This window comes from Microtus ochrogaster (genome assembly GCF_000317375.1).
Source record: "Microtus ochrogaster isolate Prairie Vole_2 chromosome 14 unlocalized genomic scaffold, MicOch1.0 chr14_random_1, whole genome shotgun sequence".
Classification (NCBI taxonomy): Eukaryota; Metazoa; Chordata; class Mammalia; order Rodentia; family Cricetidae; genus Microtus; species Microtus ochrogaster.
The window spans coordinates 4241666-4252015 of record NW_004949096.1 but is presented as its reverse complement, the minus strand read 5'-3'; the positions used below and the strand labels follow the sequence as shown (position 1 = coordinate 4252015).

Here is a 10350-nt window from a genome sequence, read left to right as displayed (position 1 = left end):
CAAGAGTGGTATTGCTGGGTCCAGGTGTAGGTTGATCCCAAATTTCCTGAGAAGTTGCACAAGTTTGCATTTAGGAGGATATCTTAAAGTTAAGCCAGGCCATATTGTTTCCAAATTCAGTTGGTAACTTACTATTAAAAATCTTGCACAGATTGGAAATGACTAATCAACATTAGGAAAATGTAATTGGGAGATCTGCCCTCATGCTGTTCATGGCTAAAAATTTCTTCATGTCCAATTTTAGCAATGGTGTTCCAATGTGATTTTTTTAATGATTAGAACTGCTGTATTGAAAAGAAATCAATTTATACATTCCCTAGTCCCTGTTGATGATTTCAGATACACTAGTCTGTATCACTTTCCGTCTTCAGTGAGGAGCATTACCAAAGTCTTAGGGACTTCAAAACACAGGAAACAGTCAAATAAAAGGTGAAGTTTAGTCCAGAAAGACAAAAGTTTGTATGAGTAGGGAATTGCATTAAAATTATTTGTGATTATTAGCTTTATACACCCATGTCTTTTTTGGTTTTTATGTTTTATTTTAATTTTTGGTTACTCTTTTTAAATAAAAAAATCAACCTTAAAGCTATAACCTGTGAATACTGTCTTCATCAGAGTCTGTGACAATAACAAGCAATATTTATACCAGGCAACATTCAAAACACTTGTTTGTTTTTGGAATATGTTCAGCTGGCTTATCTTCATAAACACTCTGAACAAAATGAAATGGTGGACTAGTTGTTTTCCAGTATGATGGAGACATATGAAGCAAAGCTTGTACTTAGGGCCATGCCCATTAAAGGCAGGGGTGCACGCCTTTAATCCCAGGACTGGGGAGGCAGAGGTAGGTGGATCTCTGAGTTCTAGGCCAGCCTGGTCAACAGAGAGAGTTCCAGGACAGCCAGAACTGCACAGAGAAATCCTATTTACAAAAATAAAATAAAGTAAAATGAGAAAAAGAGAGAATATCATTTGTGTTTTAGTAATATATTTCTGACAGGAAAGTATTATGGGATGACAGGTTTGATATTAACATTGCCCTCAACCAGCTTCCTTCTGGTCCTCTTTCCTCATAGTTGAAGGATTAGAATATTTAGTTCTACCATTATTTTTCTGAAATTTTTTCCTGTCCTATGTCCAAATCAGATCTATAGCTGTGATTCAATTGTTAATTCACTTAGAAGGAAATAAGCAGAGCAGGATTCTTTGGTTTTTAGATGATTATAGAGATAAAATATCATTTAATTGTATTACATCAAAAACAGTTAACCTAAAGCCAGAAAGTGCTTATTTTTTTCATTTTAAATGTAAAGGTTGCTGACTGACAAAACATACTGTTAACAGAATTAAACATTACAGTGAATTATAAATTATTAATGTTCTCAAAGAGTTCTCCTTTTTAATGAAACAGTGTTATTGTTAAATAACAGTTTGAATCTCTGGAGCAGTTTAGAACTTTTGCTGTGCTCTTCCAGTACTGAGTCCTAAATTTGGCAGCTGTTTCTTGACTGATGCCCTCAGTATCCCCTGCTTTTATGTGGTGGCATTCGGACCCTTAGCTTCTTTGTTCACATCATATCAACAAGCACATCACTCACTTCATCCCCAGTGAATTTTCTGGACTCCTTTGCTCTGCTTGTACATACTCACCAAACAAAACGTGAACTCCTGGGAATCCATAACTTAGGGCTCTCCTTTTGAGTTGTCTTTCAGGAAACTGCTCTCGTTTTATACTAGTCAAGTCACAACTTGTGCATCTTTTCTCTTTCCTCTGTCCAACTTCAGAAAAATATCTCTTCTTAAATACAGTTTTTTTGCTGCTTAACCAGCATTTTCTATTTATTTTTACTAAAAGATGCTTCTTTGCAGTGAAATGGTTTTGATGGTTTCAAAAAGATAGGAATTATAAAACATATATTTTTTCCTGTGCTGAAAAAACTCACACGAAATATATATTCTAAAAACATCTGCCTAAAAAGAGAAGGAAGAGTGCAGGATATAATTAAGCACACCGCGGAACTCATCTGCCACAAGAAGTGGGATGGAAGGGAGGAGGAAGAAGAGTTAGAGACCGAGAGGTGGGGAGGGAACATGGATTAAAGACATCTTCCGTAGTACCTAATCAATCCCAGTGGGGTTGCCTCATCTACGGACAGTTAATCTTCCTTGTTTAACAGGCACAGTGCCCCTTCTGCTGGGATTCAGGTTAGGGAATTCATGTTTTTATTGGTTTTCTTCCCCTGTCATTCCTTCTTGTACTTTGTTTAGAAGGAATACTGGAGGAGTTGAAGCTATTCAAGCAGAGCTGGTCTCCTCTCAGTTCCTGTTATCATCATAAACTGTTATCTCTCATCTGAGTTTTTTCTTCTTCAAAAAGCCAAATATTTCTACTTGTCCATTCTTTTCCCCTGAGTTTTCCTTAGAGAAACAGGATAACTCTCATGCTTGATAAACTCTAAAATCACGTCAAACCCCTGGAGCTCAGAGAGTTAGAATGATGTGACCAGGGCCATGGAGATCATAAATGAATTATCCAGAACATAGTATCAATAGCAAGTTTGATTTTTTTAAATTAAATTGTAGCATGAGATTAGAATTGTGACATATTTATAGAGGTGGTTTATGGAAAAGGTCATTTGAAACATTCATGTTGATTTGTTTTGTAAATTTCTAAGGAAAGGGTACATCCATAATAAAATTTCCTTGTTTATTATCAACTTGTGAAAATGAAAAATGTGGCCTATTGCTATATTAATTATCCATGAGAATAAAAAATTAACGCCTATTATAATTTTAGAAGTGCAAAGTGATGGCTTGGTCACCCATTCACCCAAAACGTGGTAGGGTTCACTTCTTATTTCATAAATCCCATTTATCTTTTACTTTATGCTTGCTGTGTTACATTTGGCTAGTAATAAATGATTTTTCTTCACCTGCAGAAACCTTCTTTATTGGTAGTACATCTCTAAGAATATAATCATGATATATTAAAAAATAATCATGTAAATTGTGATCATTTTACATATTTCAGAATATCTTTGAATAAGGAGACTATACCATTTCAAAAAACTGGTTCGGATGCATTTTACTTGGGAAAAGTTAACACATGTGAAAATTGTTTATTTAAATCCAGTGTTCTAACAGGTTTTTGATGTTGATACATATGAGCTTTGTTTGGGGAAAGTTCTTTAATTAAATTAGGCTGAAATCATGACTTTAAAACAGGTAAGGATGGATAAGAGATTTGTAATTTAGAGGATCCTGTTTTGCCTATTCACTATGTGCCTGAAGGTCTGCTTTGGGAAATGCCATCATTTGATCATGAGATTTGTGTGTGTTTTTCTTCTTTACATTATTTATTTGCTTATATTTCATGTGCATGTGTGCTTTGTTGGCATGTATGTCTGAGCACAGTACACATTCTTGATGCTTGGAGAAGGCAGAAGAAAGCTTTGGATTCTCTCTAACTCCAGTTACAGATGGTTGTGAGCTTCCAGGTGGGTGCTGGGAACTGAAACAGGGGCCACTTGAAGAGCAACCAATGCTCTTTACTGCTGAGCTATTTACAGCTCCTCTAACTATGAATCTCTTAAAATGTAAAATTGCTATTTAAAGTGGTATATAATATATAGCCATGCTTTTGTGCCAATGCTGATAGAAGTATAATGTTAAATTCTGAAAATGTTTTATATCGGTCTTGAGAAATGGCTAAATGTAAAAACAACTTTCCATATGTGTGTGAAATACTTATTTCGAAGCCGCAGGACTTACATAAAGCCAGGCAAATGTATCCACCCCCACACACCCACACATCCATATACATGCATACAGACATGTCATACAGAAACATAAATGATGATATATATATCATGAAATGCTGCATGAAATACATAAATTAAAAAATTGTCAGTGCTGCTTGTACACTTTTTCCCCCATGTTTAGTTCACATTCTGTTTTATGGTCATGTTCTTTCTATTTTAGTGAGAAGATTTATTCCAGATTAAGTAGGTTTTAATGTTAAAATAACAGACACAGGGACTTCCCTTCTTGTGAAGTTTGTATATACAGTTTTTAACATGTGTACTTAAATATATTTTAACTCTGGTTCATAATCTTAGGTTATCATTGTATCCAACATTACTACATTGAATATTATTTCTCATCCAAACCATGACTCTTTGGAGAGTGAAAGATTTGCAATAATTCTACCAGAACACTAGAATATAGTTAGATACATTTCTTTAAAAGTGTGGATCTTTTTAGACAAACATTGTAAGAACTAGATCTCAGTCTTCTTAGTTATCTTGTTTGCCCACATTTTAAAGGGAATTGTAAAATTACAGTTGAGCAGTACACCAGATCTGGACCATAAGAAACACTGTACAAATTTGTAGGTTAGGACTGGTTTGGAAGTTAGGGAAGTCTTTGAACACCCTCCCAACGTCATACATTTAGTTTTGTGGGCTATTTCAATAAGGTCACTGGTAATATAAAATAAAAACAGTGTACATATTTATTACATAATATAACATGCTCAGACTGTTTCTTTGATGTCTTTTATTATTCTTGCTCCTAAGCGCTGGAGACGTTTAAAGGTATTAGAATTGTGTTACTTTGGTGGTTTTTTTCCAAAGATATGTACCTAATTTAATTACAAGCTTAGAATTTGTCTCAAGTGTTAGACATAAGAAGCCTTCGACTCTTTTGTCTTGTATTTGCTATTTTTTTATTTTTCAGATTTTATTATATTTGTTCCATGGCTGTTTTTAGAAATATCTAGTCTCATTCCCACCTTCATGAATATATCTAGATTTCCTTTAAGTATTTAATAAAATCATTATGCTATGAACCACACCAATTTTACGCTATCTCCAATAATGAGAAGTTATTAGAAATATTGCTAGTTTTCAGCTAGCTATAAAGTACTAAAGCTAGCATCACAGCACTCTGGCCAATTTGACCTCGTGGTGAAATATTAATGTGTCTTGGTTTTCCAGTGAATCTTACTTCTGTTCTGATGAAACACTTAGTGCTCAAAATAAAGCCAAGTCTTAATTCTGAAAATTTGAATTTAGGGCAAACAATACTATTTTTATATTTGTTCCTATCTTTAAAGCTGTCTACTTCTGCAAAATAAAGTAGTTGAAAACAATGTTATGTTCATTGCTAAAGAGTAATTGTTTTCTATTTTGGTAAGGTCTTTCTAGATATGACATTTGGTGCAGGAGGACACACAAAAGCTATTCTGCAGAAGGAACCAGATATTACTGTCTATGCTTTAGACCGAGACCCAACAGCTTATGCAATAGCCAAGCAGCTTTCGCAAGTGTATCCGTAAGTAACTCTCTATTTAACTTTGGTGCTAAGTTCTACCAAGTTTGGTTTATCTTCCTGGAATTTGCTTGACCTTGACTGTTGGTCTATTTTTTCATTACTGGCTATTTCACTGTTCACATCCGTCACTACAAAAGAAAGAATTAATGTAAATGTGTTTATAGTGCACATAAAGCAATGCCATTAATGCACACATACTTTCTAAATTTGTGGGAATAAAATATAAAGAAGGACTCCAGTATATAAGATTAAATATATGTTGAAATTTCCACAAAAAATAATTTGACAATGAAAATATTGTCAGGAAATCACTCTTGTTAGCTGTATTTAGTGACGTTTGCCTCAAGTATGTACTGCTCATTAAGCAGAGACATGCTGATCTAAATCTTCAGCCTGGGAAGGATATCAAGACATCTTCTCAAAATATTACACAATATAATACAATGCAAAAATTACTTGCTACAAGTTTAGCTGAATAACATATATGACATCTCACAGATATCTGTATCTCACAATATTGTACCTGCTTTCTCTGAATTTTCTCCAATTCATATGTAGTGATTTATCCTTTTGTCAGAACTAGTGGACTCTCACTCTGCCACCTTTAAAACAAATAGGGTCAGAGTTGGTTCAGCAGGCAAGTGTGCATGCCTCCAAGCCTGACTACCTGAGTTCAGTCAATCACTCTCACTTGCTGAAAGGACAGAGCTAACTGCTAGTCTTGCACTGATCTCTTGTCTTCTCATACATGCCTTGGCATGCACACTCACATGGACCCTTATATGTGGACACACACAGCACATCCTCAATATTGTCTTAATGAGCAATCATTAAAGAATACAGTGGCTTACATAGTAAAATCTGTATCGTATGGTATTTGTAATACTTTATTCTAGAAGAGACAGTGTCTTGGGTGACTGTTTCCAAGTATAAGAACTATTTTCAGCCAACGAGAATGTTATTCTCTCACACTCCACACCTGGAATCAGGAAAAGTTGAATGGAAGTTTGACTATTGCTTACCACTATCAGCAATGGGGTGGCATGGCTGGTGAAACAGCACAGCGTGGCCACGGGCAGGTTTATCCAGAGTTTGAGAGGACAGTATTCTGCACTCGGTGGAGGAGGGGCGCGTTTTCCACTCTCTCAGCAGATTTTGCAGATCTAAAGAGGAAGATTCACACTTTCAATGAATTTTTCAGTAATGTACATTCTTCTGAAAGTCTCTTGGCTTGATCCCATTTTCTTTCTTCTTCTGCAATGTAACATACATAGAAGTACTTATTTTTAAGTGGATTTTATTTTACCAAGCATAGTATTTTTCACTTTGTAGACATGGAAGCTATTAATGTTAGACATATAAATGTTTAAAAGAAATAATAATCATCTAGCTGTTTTTATTAAAAATATTCCAGTTAAACAAATGAATATCAGCAAAATAATTTTGATTTACATTTACTTGATTATTACTTTTACATGTTGTATCACATTTAGAAGTCAGTTCACTCTACAGTGTGAGTCCATAGGCTCAAACTTAGGGATTGTTGTTCAACAGCAATGAGCCATCTTGCTGGCATAAGAAAACAATCAAAATATAAAATACTGTCTAAGAAATGGGCTAATGACAATTAATTTCTGTAAAAGTAAATATTCCTTTAAGCAGTTTACATAATTTCTGCTGTTATATTTATAATTTTAAAATGCCTTACAAAAGTAAATAAGAAACTTTAAAAATATTCACTCATGTTTTCTTTTATAGTTATTTGACCTATAGTTAAGATCTCCCAAAACAGGCCAAATATGGCTTATCAGTGAAAAGCAAAGGATCCCTTTTCAGTTCCCAGAACCCATGTAGGGCAGCTCATAACCACCTGTAACACGACCCCAGAAAATCCAATTTTCTGTATTCTGCCAACAGCTACACTCACACATGTACCTGACTCCCGCCCAGCACACATTCACATACACATACACGTATGCATAATTAACAATAAAAAACTACATATGATATGATGAAATAGCTATAAACTTAGAAATCCATGTAAATTTAAATACCTAATACAGGAAAGGGTATAAAAACTCCATTCATAAGAATCCCTAAAAGTAAATAAAATTGTTAATAACAAGTTTATCAATGTTTTATTTAAAGTGTAACTTTATTAACTGCAGTACAAGATCTGAACAAACAGAAACGTATTTGTTTGGGGGTGGAAGTACTATTTTTGAATCCCCCTATTTTTCTGAAAAACATTTATCCATTAAGCATCTTAATTTCATCTTAACTGATATTTGCTTTTTATTTGAATGATGTGATATTCATTTATAGTAGATAGGAAGGGCACCTCTTTGAATAACAAGCAGAGGAGACGTTTACTGCAGGCGTCAGGTGATGCTGTGAAGACTAATGGGTTAGGAGGGCATTGTCATGAGAAGTCCCAGGGAGTGTTAGAGAGGCTGGAGGCAGATTCCAATAAGTAAAACCAGCTTAAAGAAAGACAGAGATGTGTATGCTTATTGATAAGATAGCACATTATTAATATAGGACTGATCTGCCTTTCAGCTTTACAGAAAAACAATGACCCTTTGTTTTTCTATTACATTAAGAAGTGCTTCCATTATCACATGTACTCATGCATACGTGGTTTTAAACATAAAGCAAAGAAAAGCAGCCCACAGGCCACAATCCCAGAGAACCTAGACAACAATGAGGACCCTGAGAGAAACATACATGGATCTAATCTACATGGGAAGTAGAAAAAGACAAGATCTCCTGAGTAAATTGGGAACATGGGGACCTTGGGAGAGGCTTGAAGGGGAGGGGAGATACAGGGAGGGGAGCAGAGAAAAATGTAGAGCTCAACAAAAAACAAAAAAAAAAAAAAAAAAAAAAACAGTGACTTCCAACAGAGGGAAAATGTATGAAAAATGTGGCAATAAAGTTCCTAAAAGTAAACTGAAGGAACAACATAAGTTTGAGAAATTAGCCTAATTACAGTCACAGATCTATGAATCATAATTTAGAAAAAAATATTCTATAAAATGAAAAGACCTGGCTATAAAGTAACACACTAATTTTTCAATAGAAAATTTTAAAATGGAATATGAAAGGATTAATATGTTAATATAGAATGAATTTTTAAAACTTGATAAGAAGACCACAAAATCCAATTGTCAAAATGGACATAAAAATTCTTGTTAGATTTCTTCACAGAAGATTTGAAAAAATGTCCCAACTTAGTTTAGTATTGGTAATGGAGGTAATGAAATTATAGTTATACACTATGGGAAATGAAATTATAGTGGTACTCGGTGGAAAAGTACATTTTTGTTTATGAGGATATAGGGAACATACACATATTCATTTTAAAGGATATTTCTAATATTAATATAAAGATATGCTTTTTTAAAAAATGAAAGTTGCCTAATAAAAGAGGAAGTGCCTAACAAGACCCTTCTTTAGGCTTCAACAGTGTATGTATATATATACATATTGTATGTATAGTTGACAGGAAGCTTAGAGAAGGGAACAACATTTAAAAGAAGCTATATTTATATGATCGCATCTTTGCATATTCATGTAAATTATAATATACGATGTATTGTACAGTGTGTACATGCATACATGAATACCTTATTGTATCAATAGTATAAAATTTATACAATGAAAAATTTGAATGGAAGTTATTCCTGGGAATACTGGATGTTTATTGGAATATTATCTTCTTGAAGGAAGTAACCACAATTTATTTTAGAGAATATAGTGAAATAAGTAATTTGTTATTTTAGTATGAATATCTTTTGAGAAAGTAAAGGTAATTACTTCTTTTCATGTATTTATGTTGCTGTCATTTTAAAACATTTTACACTTCTGAAATTTTTCATATTATTTACTCTATCATATTATTATCCCATTAATAAACCCAGCATTTTCTCTGAAAACTGAACAAGAGGCAAATGCTGACTCTTCTGTTAACCAAGTTTAGCTCTTTCAGAAGAGATGACATGTTAGATTACCTGCTGTTTGGAAACTGGACCTTTCCCCAGTGCCTCCGAAGACTGCGCTGAGGAAACACATTTAAACTGGAGCGGTGGGGCACTGGAAGATGGATGTTGTTAAACACATTTAAACTGGAGCGGTGGGGCACTGAAAGATGGATGTTGAAGGCAATTTAACCACATGTAGGCTTTTTTCTAATTTCTGGAGGAACAAGATGCGTTCAATATATTAAATACAGAAAAGATAGAAAAATGTTTGAAGAGTGAAATATAAATCATGCTGATTTCATTATTGTATTTTTAAGACAGATTTTTAAAAGCCTAGCTTTATTTCAAAAGTTTCCTGTATAGCGATATAATTAGAGAATTTATCTGTATAAGTATGTGTTTATCATCTTTACACTAGATATTTGACATTTGCCTCCTCTTGTTACACTGCTATTTCTCAATTTTTGTCATATTTGCATTTGAAGTCAAAAAGGGACAAGTCTTTAATTCATGGCTTCAGGTTATTTTTTATGCATTCTCAACCAAAGGACAGTGACTGGACATAATTTAGTTATATTCTCAGTCAAAGCCAAAGCAGGTGAGTCTGGTTTTCAGAGCAGCTTACTCAGGTCATAGTCTTCAGGAAGCAGAAAAAGAGAATCCCTACGCTATCTAAAAGACATCCTTTTCTTGTTTATTCCTTCTGGCCCTCGGCTATAAGATGGTACTCACTACATTCAGGGCACACGTGCTCCCCCATTAATTAATACACTGTACCTAGAGACGAGCTTCACTAATTTACATGATTCTCTGTACCATTAGTTTGGTAAGATTAGCTATCTCACATGAGAATGTTTGCGAGACAATGGTAATCCCTAGTCTCCAACTCTTCTGAATCCTTTGCAAGGTTTTCTCCATTAAATTTATACAGCATTCACAGTTTTGATAAAATGTAAATATAATTTTTTTTTTTTTTGGTTTTTTTCGAGACAGGGTTTCTCTGTGGCTTTGGAGCCTGTCCTGGAACTAGCTC

The 10350-nt window shown here is 34.2% G+C and overlaps 1 protein-coding gene across 4 annotated transcripts in view; it reads left to right on the top strand.

Annotated features, from left to right (window-relative positions):
- Positions 1–10350, top strand: part of Mettl15 (methyltransferase like 15) — a 188711-nt gene that overhangs the window by 85136 nt on the left and 93225 nt on the right. For all 4 annotated transcript variants that reach the window (XM_005364050.3, XM_013352576.2, XM_026787667.1 and 1 more), the window contains exon 4: positions 5198–5334. In XM_005364050.3, the coding sequence (XP_005364107.1) occupies positions 5198–5334 (137 nt within the window). The remainder of the gene's footprint in view (positions 1–5197; positions 5335–10350) is intronic.